Source organism: Electrona antarctica (assembly GCF_951216825.1).
Source record: "Electrona antarctica genome assembly, chromosome: 16".
Classification (NCBI taxonomy): Eukaryota; Metazoa; Chordata; class Actinopteri; order Myctophiformes; family Myctophidae; genus Electrona; species Electrona antarctica.
This window is the reverse complement of record NC_136797.1, coordinates 14,904,018-14,929,741: the sequence shown is the minus strand read 5'-3', so window position 1 is coordinate 14,929,741 and position 25,724 is coordinate 14,904,018. Positions and strand designations below refer to the sequence as shown.

At 46.3% G+C, this 25,724-nt stretch overlaps 2 protein-coding genes across 4 annotated transcripts in view; both read left to right on the top strand.

The window, feature by feature from the left end:
- Window positions 1–25,724, top strand: part of LOC306939814 (retinoic acid receptor RXR-alpha-A) — a 329,786-nt gene that overhangs the window by 76,180 nt on the left and 227,882 nt on the right. The window lies entirely within an intron of this gene.
- Window positions 3,709–11,712, top strand: LOC306940243 (stalled ribosome sensor GCN1-like; the record flags this gene model as incomplete). The annotated part of the gene is made up of 1 exon (XM_079525266.1): window positions 3,709–11,712. The coding sequence occupies one exon, from the start codon at window positions 3,709–3,711 to the stop codon at window positions 11,710–11,712; it is 8,004 nt and encodes a 2,667-aa protein (XP_079381392.1).

Below are 25,724 nucleotides of genomic sequence, written 5' to 3'. Positions count from 1 at the left end.
ATTAGGAAGCAAGCCCAAATAAGCAACTACTGTACACTTTAGAATCAAGCCCAAAAAAACCATCAACCAGCAACTACCAATAATTTATTTGCAAGTGACTTTACAGAAAAAACAAGTCAAAGGTTGCTTATAATAAGCAGACATGGCAACACTGCCTGAAGGAAGCAAAGCAAACACATACCTTGGCGGGGAAAAAGGTGGATACTGCCTCCACCTGGCCAGCCGGGGCGCCTGATGGAGGGGAAAGGAACTGGTTGGAATAATGTGTTCCTTCCACTGAAAGAAAAGAAAAGACGCGGCTTGGACTCCTCAGTCTCATGCATCAAAGGAAGCATGAGGTCAGTCCATTGTTCTCAAGTTGGCAGAGGGAGTGTAGCGCCCAGGATTACATTAGTCAATTATTGCCACTGGGTGAAAAAAAATCACACCCGTGTGAACTGAGTGGTGCAGTGACGTCACACACTAACTATAGCAACCATGCTCACCTGTGCGTGGGGCCACGTACAGGTACACACATACATAGACTCATAGATACAGACAAAGCTGGTTGTTGGAGTGGTTTGCACCACTCAAAAATGGGTTACAAAACTGTGGGATAAAATAATTAGAGAATCCTTATTGCGCAATCACCGCAGACTGCAAAGCATGGGTCACAGATATTCGTGTAACATCTTGCTTGCAGCCTTTCACGTCTCCACTGACAGAGTGATTGATTATTAATTCCTTTGTGGCAGTAAAGTGTGACAGAAAGATCAGGGAAATATAGGTCTTAATTGTAACTAAGTAATGCCATTGTTTTGGAAAAGGTAGGTAGGCAGGTAGTTAAAGGTAACTAGGTAACTGATTACTCAAATTGCTAAATAATCTGTTAGGTAATTACTCTGTTATCCATAAAAGTAGTCCGTTACAGTAACGTCGTTACCCCCGACACTGCTTACCAGCACCAGTTGTGGGTGTGTCATAGACAGCTTGTGTGATCTGCTATTTTCAAAATATGTGGTTAAGTGGTTACGGTGCTTATTCACAACACGTCGGTCAGTGGATCTCCATTAGGCATCAAGGCATAGATGGGAAGAATCGCAGCATGACCTCTTTGTACTTACTAGTGATCTAGGGACCTGAAGAAACATCTAATATACTGTTCAGTATGCGTCTCCAGGTCTTATCTGCAGATATTATCTGCTGTGTTTTCTCCCCAGTTCTGCCTTGATGCCCGATGAAAGCCAATGAAGACGAAGACCCTTGAAAATATCCAGCCTCCAGGCTGGCTACCACAGATTGATCCTGTAATCTGACACAAACCCCCCCCCGCACGGGAAAATATCGAGCGCTTATCTGTGAAGGTCTCTTGATCGTTCCTCGTGGCCCGACGGAGACCAAAATAAAAACACAATTGGCGGCCTTCACCCCGCGGGAACATACCATGTTCTAGATTTGACAGAGTGGTTTGCCCGGGGGGGGGGGGGGGGGGGGGGGGGGTTGGGTGATTTAATAATCATGTTTAAGACACTCGTCAGTCGCTGAGCAAACAGATGAAAGAAGATGAGAGCCGGAATGAAAGCGCTGGCCCCAGCACTCTGAATGCGTGGCCTTGTGCAACGTTTTTACTTTCTTTGCTCCCGTTTCCTCTGCCAACATCCTGCATACGGTGCATGAGGGGCTGACACTGCTGTTTGACTGCAGCCTCATTTATGAACTCACTGCTTAAAACGGAAACTGATGAATATGGGAAGTAAAATATGCCGTAGGGTTATTTTTATTAATAGTCTCCCCCCCCTTTTCTTTGCTTCATGTGATCAGGATTCACATGCGCAATTCACGTCAGACGAGGGCTATTTAAGGATATAGATATGATATGGCAAATGAAATGACCGCACATGAATGCACACACGTTGGTTATCTCAAGGACCCCCAGGAGCCCTTAATGGGGTTGCAAGGGGTCGCCAGCAAGCTCACAATGTGTCGCGGTGAGTTGTGAGGTTGTAGATCTACCATTTCTGAAACCGTTTGACAAAAATGTTGACAAATTAGCTCTCATGGGGGTCTTTTCAAATGGGTGTCTGCAGCCAAATATCAATTTGGGTGTCCTTGACATGAAAATGTTTGAGAACCACTGCTCTAACACACACGCATGTATAGGCAGGGACCTGGGGAGAGTGTAGAAGGGGCCAAGGGTCCATTGAAAGGTCGGAGCTATTAGTAAACAGATGGCTATTTAGCCATAAACAGCATTCAGTCTAATATAAGAAGGACAACACCTCGGGTGACATGACTCACTAAGTTGTGTTTGCTTTTTCTACAAAAGACATGCAATAATCCAAGATTCGCGTGACACAACTTTTAGTTTAGCAATACACACATCTCCACCCTTTGTTGAGGGGCACTAGCCCCTCCAATGCCTGGCTTTGTGTGTCCCCCGTGACATCATGTGGCAGCTATGGACATTTTACGTTTTTTATAAGAATGCCCCCCAACCCCCCCCCCCCCCCCCCCCCCCCCCGTGACGTCGTGTGACGAACAAGTCTATGGACATTGCTATTGTGCGTGGCCCTCGTGACGTCATGTTTGTGCGTGCCCCAAAAGCACCCCTCACTTCACACGAGAGTGATTTGTTTTTGTGTTTTCTTGCCATATCATACTTTTCCATTTTCTGAATGTTGTGGTTAAATTGCTGCCGTTTTAACCACATGAATTCACTCAGGCGAGCATTACGGCCAAGCTACACCAGGCTTTTCGCGCACAACGCATGCGTTTACCCCCGTGCGTGCGTTTAATTTAGGTCCAGTCCTATTTAAAAAAATCACACCCGTGTGAACTGAGTGGTGTAAGGTCTGTCTGACGTAATGAAATCATGTCTGACGTAATGAAATCACACCCGGGTGTGATTTCATTACCTGGCTTTCTTTGTGCAGAAAAAATGAGCATGGTTGCTATGTTCACCCTGTTCACCCGGGTGTGATTTCATTACGTCATTACAACAGGGTGAACATAGCAACCATGCTCATTTTTTCTGCACAAAAAAGCCAGTTGTAGGAGTGGTTTACACCACTCAAAAACGCACGCGCGGGAGAAAAGCCTGGTGTAGCTTGGCCGTTAGACAGAAATAAAAGATGTACAAGCGCTCTGTTGAACCTAGATCTCCATACATGGGCATGGATGGCTCATCGCGACCTCACTCACTACACTCAACCGAACAATATAAAAGCAGTCTACATTGGTTCTATTAGCATAACCCCTCACACAGGTTTGATCAGCAGCAGTTCTGTGTTTCATGAGTCCTCAGCAGACCTTCAGGATTGTCCCGCTGCTATCAATACTCCGACTTGAACCACACAGGTTAAATATCTCTGGTGAATTTCTCATTGGACACCACTGCAGCGAGTCGTGATCCTAGTCAACCAATTCTCTTCCCCCAATAGTAGTCATTCAACCAATTCCCTTCCCCTAATAGCACTTTTTACCATTTCCATTTTACCCCTAATATATTGCCACTGTTGGGTGGGCACATTGTAATTCCAAAACTTTTGAGTAATCAGTTACTTTTCGGTAAATGTATAAAAGAGCTTTTCCTCCAATGTGATTTAGTCACAAGCTCTTATTAATCATACATTTACTTTGTTAAATATTTATAAAATCCACAGAAAGACTTAACCACTTTCAAAATATTCCAAAAGTAGTGAGAATAGCATATTATCCAGACCCAGCAAGATGGCAGCGGACATGCAGGTTTCGGATACACTGAAGAAGCAGGTTTCGGATACACTGAAGAAATTTGCTGTGAAAGTGACTACAGCCAGTGTAAATGAACGCAAAGAGATTCTTGGAGAACTGAAGCAATGCTTAAGTGGCAAAGAACTCCCAGAGTCTGCTATCAAAGGACTGTGCGAGCTCTTCTGTCTCACCCCATACAGATATAGGGATGCTGCATCTCGAAGAGAGCTTCTGTCTGTCATTGCTCTGCTGGCTAAGAGTCAACCAGACGTCCTGGCACCCAGCCTCCTCGACTGCATTGCAAACAGTGGGATCATCACCAAAAATGGAAAGCCCAGTAAGAGCACAGCCTCGGCAGCGTTTACTGGCATTGCTTGGACCAGCCTTCTGTGCCGCACCGTGTTTTCGTCTCCTGAGAAAAGAGAAGGACCTGTGTGGAAGGAACTGGTGGAGGTCCAGAGTCATCTTCTGGCTGAGGTGGTGGGAGGAGCTCAAGACACTGCCCTGAAGTCAACCATCAAGAACCTCGGCCACCTCTGGAAAGAAAGCCCTGGACTGGTTGAGCTGTACATCAGCACCTTGTTGAGCCTCGACCAGAGTCCCACCACTCTTGCCATGCTAGGGGTGTGTCTGGACTTCTGCACATTGCAGAGAGACACAGGGACCATTGAAAGGCATAAGAATGCCCTACTGGATCTGTATGTGAAGACAGTCGTCATGAGCAAGACAAGACCACAGCAACACATACTGGACAAAAGCGGCTCCTTAATGCGCCACGTGTCCCAATCAGAGTTTAAGGTGATATTACTGCCTGCCCTGCAAAAGACCATGCTCCGCAGCCCAGAGAACGCCATGCAGGTCATCTCTTGCCTGCTTGCTTCGGTGACTCTTGACCTCAGTCAATATGCCATGGATGTTGGAAAGGCCATCGCAAGCCAGCTGAAGGCTAATAACCCCCAACTGATGGAAGAGGCCGTCCAGGCCATGCAAAACCTCAGCCAGCATTGCAGCGACCTCTCCGCTGTTCAGGACATCGTCACGCACCTCTTTAAGATCCTCAGAGGGCCAGAGGGTAAACTCATGGCTGTCACCCAGAAAATAAGTGTTTTGTCAGGGATTGCCAGCTGCAGCTCTCATGCTGTGTTGGGAACCTCCAATCAAACTCTTAGCTCTAATGTGGCTGTGATGTTCATCCCTTATCTGAAACAAGAAGTCCACGAGGGAACCCTGGTACATGCTGTGTCGGCGCTTTCCCGGTGGACTGCTCGTCTGGCGGTGGAAGTTCCCAGCACTCTGTTGGACTCGATGAAGAAAGCCTTCACCCTGAAGACTTCCACCTCCCCTGTCCGACAAGCCTACCTACAGGCTATGCTGGGGGCCTTTAAAGGTGACACGCTTGGACAGGCATCTGACCTGGTGCCCCTGCTCCTTCAAATAGTGGAGAAAGCTGTTGCCCAGACGTCCCAACATGCTCTGCTCTTGGAGGGTGTGGCTGCTTCTGTTTTACTGTGTCGACTGGCTCTGCTGGAGACGCAGACAGAGAGTACCTTTGCTGGCTTTTGGAACATGGTCTTGGATGAGAAGAAGCCACTATTCACCACAGATAAATTCCTCTCCCAGGCCAATGAGGACACTCTGTGCACGGTGTTGTTGCTGTGCGAGAGACTCTTCCTGGACCATGCCCACAGGCTTAACACTAGCAAATCACAGATGTATTATCATGCCACCATCCGCGTGCTGCTGTCTCCTGTGTGGCGTTTGAGGAAGACAGCACAGCAGACTGTTAAAAATATGCTTTCCTCGCTGGGAGGATCCAGCGTTGCCCACGGCCTCCTGGGAGAACTCTGTGTAGTCATCAACAAACACAACGTGCTGCCCCAGAATCCTCTGGTTTCAGAGTCGGGAGAACTGACGGAGGTGCAGGGTCATAGCTACATCCCCCCTCGTGTGCTGCTGCAGGCCCTGTGTGTCGTCTGCTCCACCACTAGCCAGTGGGGCGACCCAGCAGAGGCCGAGAACATGGCCATGGAGATCCTCATCGCCACTCACCACCCCTCCATAGTTGCAGCTCAACCAGGCCTCTGGCCCCTACTGTTGTCCTCTATGAATATCAAGGCAGAGGAATTCATAGAGAGAAACCTGGAGACTATTGTATCTCGTCTGCTGGAGGCTAGTGCTTATAGTAAGGCAGTGAAGAATGCAGTGGGTGTCCTGTCTTGTCTGTCGCCCACCAAGCTGTTGCCACGGGTGATGGACCATGTGATTACATGGCTGTCCAGTCCAGCTCTGTGCCAGGTCACCAGGGAGGAGTATGCCATTATGCTGAGCCCTGAAGGAGAGCTCAATGACAAGAGCATCATCCAGTGTGCCCAGCAGGAAAGCTCCAAGAAAGGTAACATGAAGAGAGAGAACAAAGCCTACATCGGGCTGAAGTTGCTAGAGGAGAAGAAACGTATCAAGGATGAGGTGCAGCTCACCAGCAAACAGAAGCAGATTATGCAAGTCCAACTTGATAAAGAAGCCTCCATCCGCAAACGACTTCAAGGGCTAGACATGGAGCTTCAGTGTGTTGTGGGCCTGCTAGAGGGAGCTCTGCAGAAGAAACCACCACAGATCTCTCGGCATCTCCCTGGCGTTGTCCAAGTTCTGATACCGCTCCTCAAATCCCCTCTAGCTGCTCGACACCTCCGGCACGTATTTTTGGACATTGGAGTGTGCCTCATGCCCAAAAACCTGCACAATCTAGCTATGCTGATGGGTCAAGTGACCCTGCGGCTGCTGAAACCAGAGTGTGATCTGGATGCGCAGTGGGGCCAGGAGGACCTGGACATGGCCCTCCAACGCACAATTTCACTCCTACACAACCACACTGTCCCTACCAGAGAGGGCAAGACTGATGTGGCTCCACTGTCAGCCCCAGCATTCTCCTTCTGTTTCCCCCTGCTGAATGCCATGCTCTGGCAGTCCTCAGGCAGCACAGAGGACATGATGATCAGAGCCCTGCAGATCGTCAACGTGCACGCCCAGCTCAGGGCTGACGAAGACCGCACGGACACGCTCATTGATGAGAACGGCCCAGAGCTGTTGCCTCGTGTCAGCATGCTGTTGCTGCTGACTAGGGTCATCTCCACGGCAACCCCCAAAATCCAGGTGTTTGCGTCGCAGTGCCTGACAGCGCTGTGTTGCAGTGCTGGAGGCAAGAAAGGCTGTGTTGTGGCGGAGCAGCCAGAGATAGACGTTCTTTTAGATGCTCTGATGTCACCCTGCTTTTCTGTACGGGATGCTGCTCTCAGGGGCCTGTTGGACATGGAGTTCGCCTTGCCCACAGACAGTACAGAGGTCAGTGGGCTGAGTTTGCTTCACAGACTGTGGGTTGCCAGGTTTGACATTGAGGAGGAGTGCAGAGCCCTAGCTTTGAAGCTATGGGAGTCTCTGTTTCTGGAACTGGTTCCTGAGATCTTCCCCCTGCTGATTGGTGATGTCACCCACCACGAGGAGGTGGTCCGTACCTCTGCAGCCGAGGGTTTGTCCAGCGCTGTGTCTGACTACAGAGGCCACTCAGCCGCTGTCCTTGGCCAGCTCACTGAGCTCTACCATAAGAAGCTCCATAGAACACCTCCAGTCCTGGATGGCATGGGCAGAGTCCTCTCTGAATCTTCACCAGACCAGTGGGAGGCCAGGTGTGGTATTGCCCTGGCTCTGAACAAGCTGTCCCAGTACTTGAATGAGGCTCAGGTTACTCCACTCTTCCACTTCTTTGTTACAGATGCTCTGAACGATCGCCACCCTGAGGTGCAGCGCTGCATGTTAGACGCTGCCCTGTCAGCTCTCAACACACATGGAAAGGACAATGTCAGCTCCCTGTTACCGGTGTTTGAGGAGTTTCTAAAGAACACTCCCCAGGAAGCGAGTAATGACTCCGTTCGCCAGAATGTGGTCATCCTTATGGGCTCCCTGGCTAAACATCTGGACAAGAATGATCCCAAGGTTAGGCCCATTGTGGCCAAGCTTATCACAACCCTCTCCACTCCTTCACAACAGGTTCAAGAGTCTGTGGCCAGCTTCTTGCCAGCACTGGTCCCTACCATCAAGGAGGATGCTGCAGGCATCATAGAAAACCTGCTGCGGCTGCTGTTGGAGAGTGATAAGTATGCTGAGAGGAAGGGAGCGGCCTGCGGGCTGGCCGGCCTGGTCAAAGGCCTGGGCATTCTGGCCCTCAAACAGCAGAACATCATGACCACACTGACTGATGCCATCCAGGACAAGAAGAACTCTCGACGCAGGGAAGGTTCCCTGTTTGCCTTTGAGATGCTATGTAACATGTTGGGCAAGTTGTTTGAGCCCTACGTCATTCACGTGCTTCCCCACCTCCTGCTCTGCTTCGGGGATGGAAACCAGTATGTAAGAGGGGCTGCTGATGACTGTGCCAAGGCTGTGATGAGGAACCTAAGTGCCCATGGTACGAAGCTGGTGCTGCCCTCTCTCCTGGCGGCCCTTGAGGAGGAGTCCTGGAGAACTAAAGCAGGCTCTGCGGAGCTCCTAGGTGCCATGGCATACTGTGCTCCTAAGCAGCTGTCTTCCTGCCTGCCCAGCATTGTGCCCAAGCTGACGCAGGTGCTGGCAGACTCCCATGTGGAGGTGCAGAAGGCCGGCCAGCAGGCCCTCCGACAGATCGGATCTGCCATGCGCAACCCTGAGATCCTGGCTATAACTCCCATCCTGTTGGATGCCCTCACTGACCCATCGCGCAATACCCAGAACTGCCTGCAAACACTGATAGCCACCAAGTTTGTCCATTTCATCGATGCTCCTTCCCTGGCCCTAATCATGCCCATCGTCCAGAGGGCCTTTCAGCACCGCTCCACCGACATTCGCAAGATGGCCGCACAGATCATTGGCAACATGTACTCCCTCACTGACCAGAAGGATTTGTCTCCATATCTGCCTAGTGTCATTCCTGGACTCAAGACCTCTTTACTGGACCCAGTACCAGATGTGCGTGCAGTCTCAGCCAGGGCACTGGGGGCCATGGTGAAGGGCATGGGAGAAACGGGCTTTGATGACCTGCTGCCATGGCTCATGGAGACCCTGGCTTCTGAGCAGAGCTCTGTAGACCGCTCTGGAGCTGCCCAAGGTCTGGCCGAGGTGATAGCTGGCCTGGGAATGGATAAGTTAGACAAGTTGATGCCAGATGTGCTGCAGACAGCCAGCAGGGTTGACATCGCCTCCCATGTCAGAGATGGTTATATCATGATGTTCATTTACCTGCCCCTAACCTTTGGAGACAAGTTCACCCCCTATGTTGGACCCATAATCCCCTGCATTCTCAAGGCTCTGGCTGATGAGAACGAGTATGTGAGGGACACAGCCCTGCTCGCTGGCCAGCGCATCATCAGCATGTATGCCGAGACGACCATTGCCCTCCTGCTGCCTGAGCTGGAAAAGGGTCTGTTTGATGATATGTGGAGAATCAGGTTCGGCTCCGTACAGCTATTGGGTGACCTGTTATTCCATATCTCAGGAGTGACAGGAAAAATGACAACAGAGACCTCCTCCGAGGATGACAACTTTGGCACTGCTACGTCCAACAAGGCCATCGTCTGTTCTCTCGGTGAGGAGAGGCGTAACCGTGTCTTCTCGGGTCTGTACATGGGACGCGCAGACACACAGCTGGTGGTGAGACAGGCCTCCCTCCATGTGTGGAAGATTGTGGTGACTAACACTCCCCGGACCCTCCGAGAAATCCTCCCCACCCTCTTCAACCTGCTGCTGGGTTCTCTAGCCTCCACCTGCCCGGACAAGAGGACGATTGCTGCACGGACACTGGCCGACCTGGTGAAGAAACTGGGAGATAGGATTCTCCCGGAGATCATTCCCATTCTGGAGGAAGGGCTCCGCTCTGACAAGAGCATTGAGAGACAGGGAGTCTGCATCAGCCTCAGTGAGATCATGAGGTCCACGAGCAAGGATGCGGTGCTGCTGTTCTCTAAATCTGTGCTCACCACTGTGAGGAAGGCTCTGTGTGACCCCCTCCAGGATGTACGAGAGGCTGCAGCCAAAACCTTTGACCAGCTCCACGCTACCTTTGGCAACCAGGCGCTGGATGACATCATGTCTGCCCTGCTCAAGCAGCTGGACGACGAGGAGACAGCCGAGTTTGCCTTGGACGGATTGAAACAAGTTATGGCAACGAAGAGTAGGTCTTTGCTGTCTTACGTGATGCCAAAGCTGACGGCCCCTCCGGTCAACACTCGTGTGCTGGCCTCCCTGTCTGCCGTGGCTGGAGACAACCTGACGTGCCACCTCTGGGCCATTCTGCCCGCTCTGCTCTCCTCCCTCAAAGACAAACTAAAAACTGAGGACTGTGCACAGGAACTGTGCCGTTGCCAAACTGTCGTCCTTTCCGTGGAAGACAAGGTGGGCCAACGTATCATAATAGAGGACCTGTTAAAGGCCACGCGAGGCGCCGACCCCAGTCTCAGGCAGGCTGCCGTCACCATGCTCAACGGCTATGTCACCCATACATGTCTTGACTACGGGACCCACACTCCCGCACTGCTGTCGGGCCTCATCCGCCTGCTCAGTGACCCCAACACGGAGGTCTTGGTACAGAGCTGGGACGCCATCAACTCCATCACCAAGAAACTGGATGCCAGTAGCCAACTTGCTCTGATCGATGACCTGCATAAAGATATCAGATCAGTCGCTGCACATGTCAAAGGCCAACACTTGCCTGGCTTCTGTCTGCCCAAGAAGGGTGTGACCTGCATTCTGCCCGTGCTGAGAGAAGGTGTACTGACGGGTAGCCCCAAGCAGAAGGAGGAGGCAGCTAAAGCACTGGGAGTCGTCATCAAACTGACCTCCCCCGAGGCCCTGCGGCCGTCAGTGATCCTCATTACTGGAACTCTTATACGTATCATGGGAGACCGCTTTGCTTGGACAGTGAAGACTGCACTGTTGGAGACGCTCACCCTGCTGCTGGTAAAGGTGGGTGTTGGCCTGAAGACTTTCCTGCCCCAGCTCCAGACCACCTTCCTGAAGGCCCTGCAGGACTCGAGTTGTGCTGTGAGGCTGAGGGCAGCCGAGGCCTTGGGGCAGCTGGTGTCCATCCACACCAAGGTGGACCCACTCTTCACAGAGCAGCTGTCCGCCATCCGCAATGCAGAGGATTCAGGCGTCAGGGAGACCATGCTCCAAGCCTTAAGATTTGTCATCCGGGGAGCCGGGTCAAAGGTGGACCCGACCATCCGCAAGAACATCACCACCACACTACTCGGCATGTTGGGACATGACGAAGATGTAACTCGTATGTGCTCAGCTGGCTGTGTCGGTGAGCTGTGTGCCTTCCTGTCAGAAGATGAGCTTAGAACAGTGTTACTTCAGCACGTACTGGCCGACATTTCGGGTGTGGACTGGATGGTGCAACATGGCCGCAGCGTGGCCCTGGCCATCGCTGTCAAGTCTGCTCCTGCGCAGCTGTGTGTGAAGGAGTACGGTGATGCTGTGAGCGACGCCATCCTAGCCAGTGCTACCGCTGACAGAATCCCCATTGCCAACAGTGGGATTAGAGCCATGGGCTATCTGATGAGGCATCAGCTCGAGACGGCAGGGAGCGGTGGCGTGTCACAGCATGTCATTTCCCAGTTTGTCAAGTGTCTCCGGAACCAGTCCAGTGAAGTCAAGCTGGTGTCGGAACGGGTGCTCGGGTGGGTGTTCAGAGACCCGGCCACGCCCGCCCTGGAGGCCAGCCTTGTCAAGCCCCTGTTAAAGAGTCTGCTGGACAACACCAAGGACAAGAACTCCTCCGTCCGAGCCCAGAGCGAACACGCCATCGTCGGTGTGCTTCGACTGCGCCAGGGAGACGAGACCATGTCGGCCGTCACTGCCATCCTGGACTCGACCAGTAACGGCCTCCTGTCGGAATGTCACCGCCGATCTCTAAAGAGGATAGCCAGCCTCCCAGAGTCCACTGAGGAAATAGATGACACCATCCTAACGTGATGGGACAGGACTGGTCATTCGAAAAAGAACTCCACAGCAAACAGCCCAAGCCTGACTGATGTCATGCTGATGTAATACACCATTGTATGAGAACACCCCCAGATACACATTATTTTCCTGGAATCGACTAAGAGTAGAATGTGTATTGACTCGCTTTCCTTCATATTCCTTACTCAAATTTCAATGTCTCACTTTTCATAATGTTTTAGTGGTACAGTGGTATGAACCCATGTTCTCATGTTTGTAATATTTATTTTAGTCCACAGTGTACAATGAACTTGCTACTGCCATTTCTCCATTGGCATTTAAATGTAATTCAGTTGTCATTTTTAATTATTTAATTATTATATAATTATTATTATTTTGTCATATATATATATATATATATATATATATATATAAATTAATAATAGTGTGTGTGTGTGTGTGTGTGTGTGTGTGTGTGTGTGTGTGTGTGTGTGTGTGTGTGTGTGTGTGTGTGTACACACACACACACAGATTTCCACGGTTACATAAATGCAATAAAAAAAATACAAAATAAATCCCGATCTACAAGCTCACGACATGTTGTAATTGTGTGCAATGAAGGAGGGCATTACTAGGGTAAAGAAATCACACCCGTGTGAACTGAGTGGTGCAACTACACATTTATTGTCTGTGTCATAAGTACTCTCCGCATGAATTCAGTCTCAACAGTGTCAGTGACGTCACATACTAACCATAGCAACCATGCTCACCCGTACAGGCACACGGGTACTAACAAAGCCAGTTGTTGGAGTGGTTTGCACCACTCAAAAACCAAAGAAGAAACCCCAAAAACATAAAAAGTTGAAATATGGAGACCGTTTTATGCCCCACAGCGGCGATATGTAGCCGTTTACTTTGGAGCTCCCTGGGGGGGAAATGGCAGTTCCCCTGTCTGTTCTGTTCTGTGTTTGTATGTGGTCAGTGTTTATGGACTGGAGTCACGGTCACACATGATCGTCATGCTCCTGGGAGAGCTTTGCAGCAGACCTGTGATTTCAAGGGGTGTGAAATGCATTGTGATTCTCTGTTCCTTCCATCGCATTCCTCACAGGATGTGTCTACCGGCAGGATGCGCGTGTGTGCGTGCGTTTGTGTGTGTGTACGTGCGCGTGTGTGTGTGACAGTTAACTGCTCTCAACCTAGGGTGCCTATTTTGGGCATGTCAACATACGGTATTGTCAATTTCAATATAGGAGAAAATTGTTCGAAAAACCTTCGTAAATATTAAAAAATCTAGGCTCCAGTGCGATGTGAGCTTGTAGATCTGCTATTTATTGACGAAGGACATTTGCAATATGAATGACTTTCGTAAATATTACAGATCCGTTTAGATAGTTTTTAGGTTTTTTTTATCCTTTTGTGATTTTCTTATTTAAGTATTACAATAACCTTGGTGTCTGCTGTCCGCTTCTGTGACAACGTGATAACATAAGTGTATTTTCAACTACAAAAGTGTGTTTTTGTTCTAGAATGCTTTGTTTTTTTTTGTCAAATGACGTGACATTTCTGCCAAAGCATAACCAATAATAATTATACCTAATTCATCCCACGAGGAACACCTCAACGTTGCTGCTGGGGCCAGGAATCCAACCCTCAGCTTTGGCCGCCATCAATCACACTTAACTATCTCTAATCCAGGGGTTCCCAAACCTTTTCATGTCAAGGACCCCCAAAATGACACTTATCAGCCCGCGGACCCCCATTAGAAAAGATATGCCAGGGACCCACCCCCATAAGAGAAGATTTTTACAGCTCAACCATTTTCATTTCAAGGACCCCCCAGTTTGATATGCAACAGGCTACGGACTCCCATTTATTGGCATTTCTATCTCTGAGACCCCCAATTTATATTGTAAAATCAATGTTAATTTAACTCTGAGAGTGTACAAATGGAACCAAATGGACCCATTAGGGTATTTGGTTCTATTTGTACACAGTTACAGACCCACAAGGGTCCATTTCATTCCTAATTATCATTTAGCTGGTGACCCCCTAGAACTCTCAAGGACCCCTAGGGGTCCGCGGACCCCACCTTGGGAACCACTGGTCTAATCTGTGGCCAAGCTCCAGTTGACTTTGTGGATCCCACCAGTGGTGGAAAGTAACTAAGTACATTTACTTGCATTTACTTATACAATTTTGGGGTATTTGCACTTTACTTGAGTATTTCCAATTTCCCATACTTTTACTTCTACTCCACTATTTGAAAATAGACTCAACTAAATGCCATTTGAAAATAGACTATCAACTGAATGCCATTTGAAAATAGACTATCAACTAAATGCCATTTGAAAATAGACTATCAACTGAATGCCATTTGAAAATAGACTATCAACAAGCCCACAATGCGATGCGACGCATTTATATACATTTAAAAACATGAAACGGGACATTCTGCACAATGAGCTAGTACTTTCTACTTTTGGTGCTTTTGGTACATTTTTATGCCAATGCTTTTGTACTTTTACTCTAGTGCACTTTGAATTCTGGACTTTTGCTTGTAACGGAGTATAGAGGGTATGTGGCTCAGTGGTAGAGTGACCGGATGGCAACCGCAACGTTGCCAGTTCGAACCCTGTGGGCTCCCCCAGAGTTGGGGTCGAAGTGTCCTTGAGCAAGACTCTGAACCCATAATTGTTCCCGATGTGCTGGTTGGTGCCTTGGATGGTTTCCTCCGGCATTGGTGTGTGAATGTGTGTGTGAATGGGTGAATGTAATGCATAATCTATGTTAAGGTGTGTGAATGTGTGTGTGAATGGGTGAATGTAATGCATAATCTATGTTAAGGTGTGTGAATGTGTGTGTGAATGGGTGAATGTAATGCACAATCTATGTAAAGGTGTGTGAATGTGTGTGTGAATGGGTGAATGTAATGCACAATCTATGTAACCGCCTTGGATAAAGGCTCTATATACTTGCACCATTTACCATTTATGTGCATGACATCATCATCATCATACCCGGAGGTTATGCGGGAACGCCTACTGAGTGGGAAAAAACCTACTTTCCCGGCCTTGACAGCCCATACGTTACATCCACACAGAAAAGTCCTATCTGGCCTGGGCCGTGGCTCAGCGGTCCAGGCACCGTGGCTGCTAATCCAGTCTGGCGGTGTGCCGCGGGTTCGACTCCCGATCCCGATGGCCTTTACTGCATGTCACCCCCCCATCTATCTCCCCGTTTCCTGTCAGCCCCTACTGTCTATATGAAATAAAGGCGAAAGCCACAAAAAAAACATAAAAAAAATCTGATTCCATTAAACAACAATAAACGATGTTAAACTCACTTTGCCACTCGATTTGCCATTCACTTTATGCATGTGCATATTTATGCACATGCAGTATTGGTACTTGTGAGTAGTTATTTTCCACCACTGACCCCAAGTATGGCCAGAGGGGCAGCGGGCGGGGGGGGGGGGGGGGGGGGGGGGGGGGGGGGTTAGGGTCATGGGGTCAGCAGGTCAATAGGAAGCCATCCACACAAAACGTAAACACTAAAAGTGACTTGAGCTCTCTTCATTACCGTCCATTAACCACTTAAGGTCACTTTGTCAAATGACGAATGGTTAAAAAAATGAAGGCTGATCTAAAAGCTCACACCGCGGCTCATCACAACGTGTTGTAAGCTTGTAGATCTGCTATTTGTGCTTTTTCGTCTTTTTCTTTTTGAAAACGTACATTTTTATGAAAATCTTTTGAACATTTTCACCTATATAATGACAGGCCCAAAATAGGTTGAAAGTGGTCAACTGCATAAACCACTAAATAATAAAAATTAGTTATTTTATAACTATACTTATTTTACTCAACACATTGGATAATATTGGATGCATTGAATTGAACACATTAGGACTAGTCAAGCAGTTACACTGCAACATCTGCAAAAGCCCGTCTTCCACAGCGAAAGCATTCCTAGTATTCCAAGTATTTCCTGAGAAAGAATGACATTGTTTGATCCAGGTCTGTGCGATGAAGACGTAGCCATCGTTGAGTGCCCATATTTACTGCATTCTTCCCAAATTACTGCTACGCTTCCTCTAGCCCATTCAGAACGGGAACCCCTTTTGGTGTTTCAAGCATTATGTTATACTTTAGCTGTTGAAAAATAGCAGATCTACAAGCTCAGTGCCGAGAGCTTGTAGATCTGCTATTTTAGAAAAAAATGAAAATGTGGCACAAATCTTTGAATATATATTCTTTCACAGGGAACATTTTTAACTAAAATCTTTGCTTCTGGGGCGTGCCTGGAACAACATATTTTGAGATTGGGGTTGGCGGCCAATTACAGATAATTCTGGGGGTCCTTGACATGAAATAATTTGGGCACCACTGACATAGAAACATAGGTTACGAATCGATTAAGAAGACATTTGTAAATAATATTCTCAGGTCTAAATGTGCTAGTCTACAGAAACTGTGGGAACAAAAGGCCTTTTCAGCGTTTGTTTTCATCTGGTGGACTGTACGTTGCTGGGAGATCTGACAACTTTCTGTAACGATATACTACTAATCCTACTGTTTCTACTATAAAACTGCAATCTGTAACTTTGTCCCATGCCAGATTTGAACCCAATTGTTTCCTTGGCCAAAATACGCACGGCAGCAGGGACGTGCAGAGAGTGTTAGGCCCCATTTACACTGGCAGACAAATCTAGCCTGAATCAGATCTGTGCCACATCGAGATTGAAATCCGATTGGTTTAAATGATACTAACAGGTCACATGACTCATTTAAACAAATCAGATTCCAATCTGGATGTGGCTCAGATCTGATTCAGGCTGGATTTGGCTGCCAATGTAAATGGGGCCTTAGAGGGGCAGGGGCTGAAATACCATATATAAAGAGGGCACTTTTGTACAAAAATAGCAACCCAGCACTCTTTAGCTAGTGGAGATGTGGTGTGTACAACATGGATTTCTCTTTAGCTAGTGGAGATGTGGTGTGTACGACATGGATTTCTAAACAAATTTGTTCAACGCAAAATACTGTGTTCAAGTTCAGGAGACTTCGGGGAAAAAAATCAATTCTCCTGAATGCTGGCATGGAAAGGAGTGGCATTTGCATTTCTTTCACCATGTAGCAAATGCTGCATTCATGGTCTGGAGAGGGCAGTTGTTTTACAGACGGGGAAAAAGGGCAGGGGTTGAAGCCCCCTTTGATGTCTTATGTGTGCACGTCCCTGCATGGCAGGTTTAAAGGGGTTAAAATACCTTTTTGGGTATAGAATTAACTTTGTATTGGGAAATCAGTCCACATAAACATTGTAGGCCTATAGTTATAGTGCATTTCGGAATTCCTGCAGCATCGCAGGCATGCATTAATGACGATTATTTCAGTTACAGTTGATTTCATTAATGTACAATTTGTGGTTTTTTACATTGTATTTCAGACTTTTATATTTTATACATGAATGTTGAGTACTGGTGTTTTGTCCTGTATCTGTTTTGTAATTGTCTTGTATCTGTTGTTTGTCCTGTCTCATGTGCAAAAACTTGAATAATGCATTAATGACTAAAGAACACCCTCGAGTGTAATATTGCAATTATACAACAGATAATCGCAAAAAAAAACAACATAATGTATTAATGACTGATGCAGCCACCACTGCATATCTCTGACGATGAGACGTCACGTAACCTTTACCGAGGCTGAGCTTATAATGAACGTGGTTCAGGATGAACTTGTATTGTCTAGACCAGGGGTGGGCAACTTTGACGATGGAGAGGGCCACTATATTTCCACACTCACTCCATAGGGCCATATATTACTGTCGTAGCAAAAAATGCGACGCGTTTTGAGCTTGTAGATCGGCTATTTTTGCTATATTCGAATTGAAATCTTGAATTTTTGCTATTTTTTAATTAGAATCCTGAAAATTAATATTTTTATGTAATTTCAAATGCCTTTAATTATACTTGTGTTGCGCAATGAGCTACTAATTTAGACTGAAGTAATTAAAGGGGTGTCATCGCATGTTTGTATTGTAACAGCTGAAACCAATATTATATCAGTATTCTGACATTAACCTGAGGGACACATTAAGTGAAGGTGGGGGCCGCATGTGGCCCCCGGGCCGCCAGTTGCCCACCCCTGGTCTAGACGACCACACCGAGGCACTGAAACAAGTATTTTTGCCTTTTTTCAGCAGAGGTACAAACAATACGTCGTACATATCTCCCATGGCAGCACAGTGGCTAAAACATCCCAAGGACTGCAGCTGCGCAGTAAGGTCCTCCGCTAATTTAACCCATTTTGAACCCCTTTTGGTGTTAGCATTATGTTATGCTTTAGCTATTGAAAAATAGCAGATCTACAAGCTCATAGCGCGCCACCGAGTGGCGCGCTACGAGCTTGTAGGTCTGCTATTTTTTGAAAAATCGAAGAACGACTGACATAGAAACATAGCTTTTTCAGAAAACTGTCAGGATGTAGAAGACATTTTTAGAATCTGATCTCAGGTCAAAATGGGTTAAACTCTGAGACTGTACAATTTGTACACTCTTGGACTTACACATGCATGAACATTGAGGATGTCACTGTTTGTATGCAGAGAGAAGTCTGTTCGGGGTAAAGCTTAGGTCTGTTTCCCTTCAAATCTCTTCATATGGCTGCCTCTAAGTAACCAGGAAAACCTTTAAATCATCTTGAAAATAGGTTTGACATATTTATTAATTTGTGTTCGAAACAAGTACTTTCATGTACCCCCTGCTATTGTATTAATCCTATATTTGCATTTGGTATGAGTTATGTGCTGCAAGCATTCTTTCTTTCATTTTGGATATTCATATAATATTTATACTGCATAAACAAAAAAAAATACCCCTCCAGGAGTGGGAATTATATTGCAAAACAATGAAAACAAAATCACTGCGTTGGGTTTGTTGAGTGCGTGATTTCATCTTCTTTTTTTTTCCTCTCTCTCTTTTCGTTCGGGCAACATGCCAAGGCAGTCCTGGCCCGGGTCCTACGACTGTCAAGTCGAGGAGGACTGTGGGAGGTCATTATAGGATGAATGTGATGCCGCCGGGGGTGCAGGAATGACATAACAACATTGTAAAAAATAGGAACGCAGAAAACATCTTGTGCTTCTCCTCGTTGTACTTTGACACTGCGCTCTAATGTGTGAGGACACTGTGTTGGACTGTGTAGGAGATGTTGTGGACCCGTGCCACTACTGTTCTCGACTACGTGGGAGTGTTGTTGTTGTTGCTGCTGCTTCTGTTACAGTCCGTCCAGCATTGTGCACAGCGTTCGCTGTGCTGCATGGGCGGGCGGATGATGAGGGCAGAAACCTACCACTATAGGGGTGGCTAGCGTGGCTTTTATAGGCTTCTTGTTCATGTTTACTCAGTGAAGCGGACCGTAAGAAAGCAGAGGAGGGGTGGAAGTATGAGGAAGGATCTTACAAGGGTATGTGTGTGTGGTTCATGAGGTGAATATCTCCCCCCAAGGTTACTCTTTTGCTCTGATTTGTATTTCGTAAACATATTTATTTCATAAACCAGCCGACCGTTAAACACCCTGATCATTACCGTTGAGAGTTGATACTAGTCTTTTGAAACACTAAAAGTAGCAACAATGATAAATGGAGGTCAAACAAATAGGCCACCGACTCCTCATCTCTCAGATTCTTACAAGAAATTGTTCAAATGTTGTTTTTGGTGCTTTTTCAAACGACACAAAAGAAGATTGACATTTTCCGAGGATGCTTATTTTCCAAAGCCTTAGAGATTTCCCCAAAAAAACCAGGAAAACACACCAAACATCTAAAAACTGTTGGGAACTCTTGCTTTTTAATGGGGTCATCTGCTCTCATCCCAGTTTGTACCCCCGCTTTGGCACTGCAGTAACATCAGGATAGGTCTAGTATACGCAGCATGAGTTTAAGATAAGCCACAATTACATAACTAGAGAAGGCTTAAAATCTACTCAAATAACTCTGCGTATGAGCGGCTGTTTTCATAGCACAGGGCTCATATCTGGGGGAAGTCGGCTTGTGCACGAAGGTAATAAATGGGGTTTCCTTTTTGAAATCCACTCCATGCCGACCTGCATGGACGACAACCCCCGATAAGGTTAAACAAACAGCAGAGCCTAACTGCTTCAGGCCACAGAGCTACTGAACCTCTCTCTCTCTCTCTCTCTCTCTCTCTCTCTCTCTCTCTGCACCCACACATACACCAAGCCATAATGAGTAGATACATTGTAAACCACTGCTGCACCACCTTCGATAAACCATTTTATATGCTGATAGTCATTACCATTACAACAGGTCTCGGCATGTTTATCCTCAGGCAGTTGACAAATTGAGGGTTCATAATAAATAGACATGTCTGGATCCGGCAACTGATTCATCTGGCAGATCCCTGCCACCACATGACTTTAGTTTAGTTTAGTTTGCTCTAGTTTGTTTTCTGTTGCTAATTTTTAGTTTAGAGTATTGTGTATTTGAGCGTATTGACTCTTATATTATCGCATCGCTTTATATGCTCACTATATTATTTGCATTATCGCTTTGTTTTGTCTTGCTCTCCTTGGTTCATTTAGGTTCAGCTAAATTTAATTTAGTTTTGAGTTTAGGGTCCCGTTTAGCTATGTTTTCGGCACTGCCAACAAGTCTGAACGGAACCACATTGAATACCAATTGAATAGGTGCCAAATGAGGAGACGCAGGAGACCTGTGCGTTTAAATAGAAACGCAGAACCACTCCAGTGATCCACGCCGGAGTAGCCTCAGCAGAACTCCCTAGTAGGCTACTTGAAGGAGATGGAGATTGCCCGTTAAGCAATGAGAGTGAGGAGAGATTGAGATTTATTCCGCAGCGCTATCCCACACTCCATCCACCCAGCCCTCCGTCCCTCTAGGACCGCCTCACACAAACACCACACGCTTGCTGAGAAAAGCTCCTCTATATCTAGCGAAAAGAAAGTTAGAAGGAGGAAGGGCGGGCGTGAGGAAGAGGGAGGGGGGGCTGGGCAGAGGCTTCCATACTGCCTGGAGCTGTGACTGTGAGAAAAGAGAAGCGTTCCGCTGTCTTCACAGAGCCCCTAGACCGAGCAGGGATTTTATCTCTCGGTCCTCATGGGACCGCGAAAGGCAATAGAAGGTTATTTCTTGAGAAGTAGAGCGAAGACGGGAGCACGCGCGAGAGAAAGTAAGAAAGAGAAAGGAAAAAGGGGGAGAGGGGGAAAGGCTGTGAGGGTGTCGCAGTGTTTCTATAACTATGCCAGATGCGAGGACGGGGGGGACGGGGGGAGTGAACGGGGACGATCAAGCGCAACCCAGAGCGTCTACAACAAACGCAAAACAATAACAAAACACAAACACAAATGCGCCCCGCTCGCTCTAACCCTCCGTCCCACCTTTTCACGCTACCATTCCCATGATAAAAACACACAGTCTGAAGCATCTGAAGCAGCGCTGGCTGGGTCACAGTGAGTGAGATGTACATAAAGACAGTCTGGGTGGAAAAGGAGCGCAGCCGGTCGATGCACACCATCGTTTCAACACGTCAACATCCATGGGTCCTCTTCTCTACACACGGGCCTTTTCCACAGTCAAAGCCAAGCAGAACAAAAACTGCTATCAAAGGGGAGTTGAGAGGAAAAACCACATCTTGGAGGTTGAACAGGAGGGCATAAAGATATAGAAAATAAAAACATCAAAGGGACACCTATATGCGAGGAGACCCTGGTCTGTATTTGGGTCAGGGCAGGTTTTTCTCCCCTCGCCGTGATCACTATAGCATTACTCTGCCACTGTAGTTTAAGTTTACGAGAAGGGTGGCATTGAAGCTGTAGTTTAAGTTTAAGAGAAGGGTGGCATTGAAGCTGTAGTTTAAGTTTAAGAGAAGGGTGGCATTGAAGCTGACATAAGCATTAAGAGAAGGGTGGCATTGAAGCTGACATAAGCATTAAGAGAAGGGTGGCATTGAAGCTGACATAAGCATCAAAACAGCGTTCTGTCAACTCTATCATCAACACAACATTTATATACAGTGGAATAATGGAGGATTAACACAACAATCTAGCCAACAGTCAATCAAGCATTAAAACAAAGTGCCATTTGTGTTAACTAAATTAACCCTAGCATGCCTATTCTGGGCATGGCATATACAGTATGAGAACTTTTGGTGAAAATAGCAGACAGGCTATTTTCATAGACATACAAGAACAATGTACAAAGGTGTACAAAGACTAACACAACTAAACTATACTAAAACAGGCACTGTCAGGCAGTCAAAACTATGCTACCGGTAATAGGACAACACCCCCATACCCCAAATTGTGATGATCTGTGTATTTCAATGTACCTTTTAGTTTTTTTTCTAGTGATATGTGCTAATCCTTCCATTTGGACTCAACCAGGCAGTATTTTGACATGAAACCAACGCAAAGCCTAACCCAAACAATGGAAACCACAATGGAAACACTGTAAGGTTGAGTTGGCATGATTTGCATTTTGATTCATACAAGATTACATTCTTTAATAAAAATGTACTACAAATTTGTGGGAACTGTGTTTTCCGTGGGATATACTGTATAAACCCTCTTAGGATCACATGTTCCAGGCAAGTGTCAAAGTGTGTGAGAGGATTTCTTTTTTTTTTTATAATATTTATTTTATTTGGAAAAAGCAGTACAATAACAGCATTTCTATGCATACATAGGACACAAGTGCAGTTCCCAGGATTTTTTTTCACCCCTCTTCCCTCCCTCCCCCCTCCAAGTGACTCCATCTCCAGTGTCTCTGTAACATCCTTGCTTTCTTCAGGACTACATATGGCATCAAGTCAACACTCAACAGGGGCAAAGGGCAATATCGCTTCAGAGTGTACATTTCAGAAGGAGAAAAAGAAGAAAAGAGTGGGCAGACAAAAGACAAAGACAAAAAAACAACAACCAAGAAACGAAAGTATTTACAATATTGCTGAGGGGAACAAAAACAAAACAGCTTTGGACTTCGACCATGAGAAGAGGAAGGGTGTCTTAAACATTTTCTACAAAGATCATAAAGCTATTAGGACCAGTGAGATCACACAAAGTCAGCTCTCAGAGGGGCAATGTGTACTATCCAGTTGTTCCAAATTTGGTAGAAATTGTCTAGTCTAGTTCTTAGGATGTATGTTGGGACACATGATACTTAACAAGTAGTTTCAGTTACTGTATGTAGACTTACTTAAGGACATCTTGATAATGTTTTGCTGTTAATCTTTGTTGACTAGAAAAACAACTTTTGGCATCCAAAGGAATACATGTAAAAACATTTGCATTCCATTTTCATACTGTACTCTTCCACTTTTGCTCACTACTGTTTTCTTAATCCAACATGGATATTGCAGTGTTCCCAGAACATTGTGTTCGTCAGAGCAGTGCATAGTGGTTCCCAACCTTTCCTGGATCAGGGTCGATTAGAACATCTCTAAAGCGTTATAAGACCTGAGACCAAATTCAACTAGATAAAGTGCTCCACCAGGGCAGGTCAGGTTGTGGCCTCCTCGTGGCGCTATAATAGGCCAATGTGAAAAGGGTGCCATTTTTTCATAAGCCTTGGATGGCAATTGGATGTGAGACATTTTGTTCCAAAAATGTTTTGCAAAAATCCACAGGCCAATGTGAAAAGGGTGGGATATATTCCTCAGCCTAGTAGGAAAGTGAAAGATTTCACGTAAATTGCACACTGTGTTCATGATTTGAGGCTTTTTGTTCAAAACGGGGGAATCCTGCCAATGTTAGCCAATTAGGATGGAATATGAAATATCAGACAGATCCGGCTTGAACACATGACTATATAGAGATAGTGTGTAACAATTTGCGGGATTTTTGGACTGAATCTGGAGGAGTAATATCAAATGTGTTTTTCAAACGCTATAACAGGCCGTTGTTGGCCTCCAGGGAGTGTGTGTGCAACATTTGGCATCGACCGGGTTAACGGTGCTGGAGATTAGCTGTTAACAGTCGGACGGACAGACACACGGACGGATGGACACGGACAGAGTGCAAAACATACTCTCTCCCCATGCCTTCGGCCTGGTGGAGACCACAACATACAAATGTCTTAAATGTCTTCTAGATCATGACATTTTTTAGTGGTTCTCAAACTATTTCATGTCAAGGATCCCCAAAAATTATCTGTATTCCAATCCGAAAACGGCACTCAGTGCCCACGCTATGAACTTGTAGATCTGCTATTTTTCAACAGGTAAAGTTTAAAATAATGTTTAAAAAGTGGTTAAAAGCTAAGGCGACACAGATGCGTTCTCAGGTCTTAATGGGCTAAAGCGTTATCAACCCACGGGTTGAGAACCACTTATATAGAACAGGGGGAAAAAAGCCAATGGTCGTCATTGATCCCCGTGGGGAAATTCGTCCTCTGCACTTGACCCATCTTAGGAACAGTGGGTAGCCATATTGTAGTCCGGCGCCCATAGGGACCTGCTTCCATCGCTAATGCCACTGTGTCAAGGGCACTGGCAGCCAGGAGTATGGGCTGTGGAAGGAAGGAATCCATGTGAACATGGCGGACTTTGGTAGCATATCAATGAAATAGTCAGAAGCAAGATCCAGCAAGGTGCAAGAATCATAAAATCATTCAAAAGAATTACCAGTAGCCAATACAAGAAAGAACTTTAAGTAAAAAAAATAAAAATAAAATTGTCATCGTACAGTATGTCATGTTTATTTTCGTCATACAGACCACCATTAATATTTCGGAAACATTTGAACTACCATTCACCATGGTAACGATGCTCTTTTCTTTGCTCCACGTAAAACTCTGGTAGCATACTAGTACTGTGATGGTGAATGTATACTTGTGAGCCAAGTTGCTCTTTAGAACTAATTACCAGAACCTCTGTTTTGTCCTGATTGAATTGGTTGAAGTCGTATCCATCTAATAGGGTTTGCCTAAACATTTGTATCTCTGTATTTCCCCTTCACATCTCATACTGCTACAGTATTGTCCCTTATCATTTGACCCATTTAGGCCTGACCTCAAAATTTTAAAAAATCCTTCCAAATCCTCCAGTTTTCTGAAATAAATATTTTCACGATTTTTCAAAAATAGCAGACCTACAAGCTCGTAGCGCGCCACTCGGTGGCGCGCTATGAGCTTGTAGATCTGCTATTTTTCAATAGCTAAATTATAACAATGTTTAAAACACCAAAAGGGGTTCCCGCCCAAAATGGGTTAACTGTCCTTTTGCGCAGATCACGCAAACCTCAGCAAAAAGAAAAGGACAATATCGATGGCCTCCAACTGTATGTGCATGATGAAATCACAGAACAGAGCCACCTCCTAGCTGGCCATGAACAAAAAAATGTAGCAAACCAAGAAATGGCAACATCAAACTTGTGTGAAGAGTTTGAAAGTTGTATTGTAGTTGATCATTTATGCATGTCAGAACAAAGCGATCCTGGCAGAGATCTGCACCCCACTGAGCGCACCTTTCTAGTTTAGCATAGTGCGTTTTTTTGTGTCACTGGCGCGACTTGCGAGCTATCAAAGTCACCATTGTGACTTGTATCACTGGGTCTAGGGAGGACACAATACTGCATTCTATTTATTTATTTATAAATCCGTTCAAAACATGCAGTCTATGTTTCTCATATACTGTACGTTTATTAACGTTGAAAAAATGCCTAATTGTTACGACCTAATGTTCACAAGTGCCAAGTTTAATGTTGGAGCGTTTGCCATACATTACAGTTGGAGGCCATCGATATTGTCCTTTTCTTTTTGCTGAGGTTTGCGTGATCTGCGCAAAAGGACAGTTAACCCATTTTGGGTGGGAACCCCTTTTGGTGTTTTAAACATTATGTTATAATTTAGCAGATCTACAAGCTCATAGCGCGCCACCGAGTGGCGCGCTACGAGCTTGTAGGTCTGCTATTTTTGGATTTAGAAGGATTTAGAAGGATTTAGAAGGATTTTAAAAAGTTGAGGTCAGGCCTAAATGGGTCAAATGATAAGGGACAATATCGGTG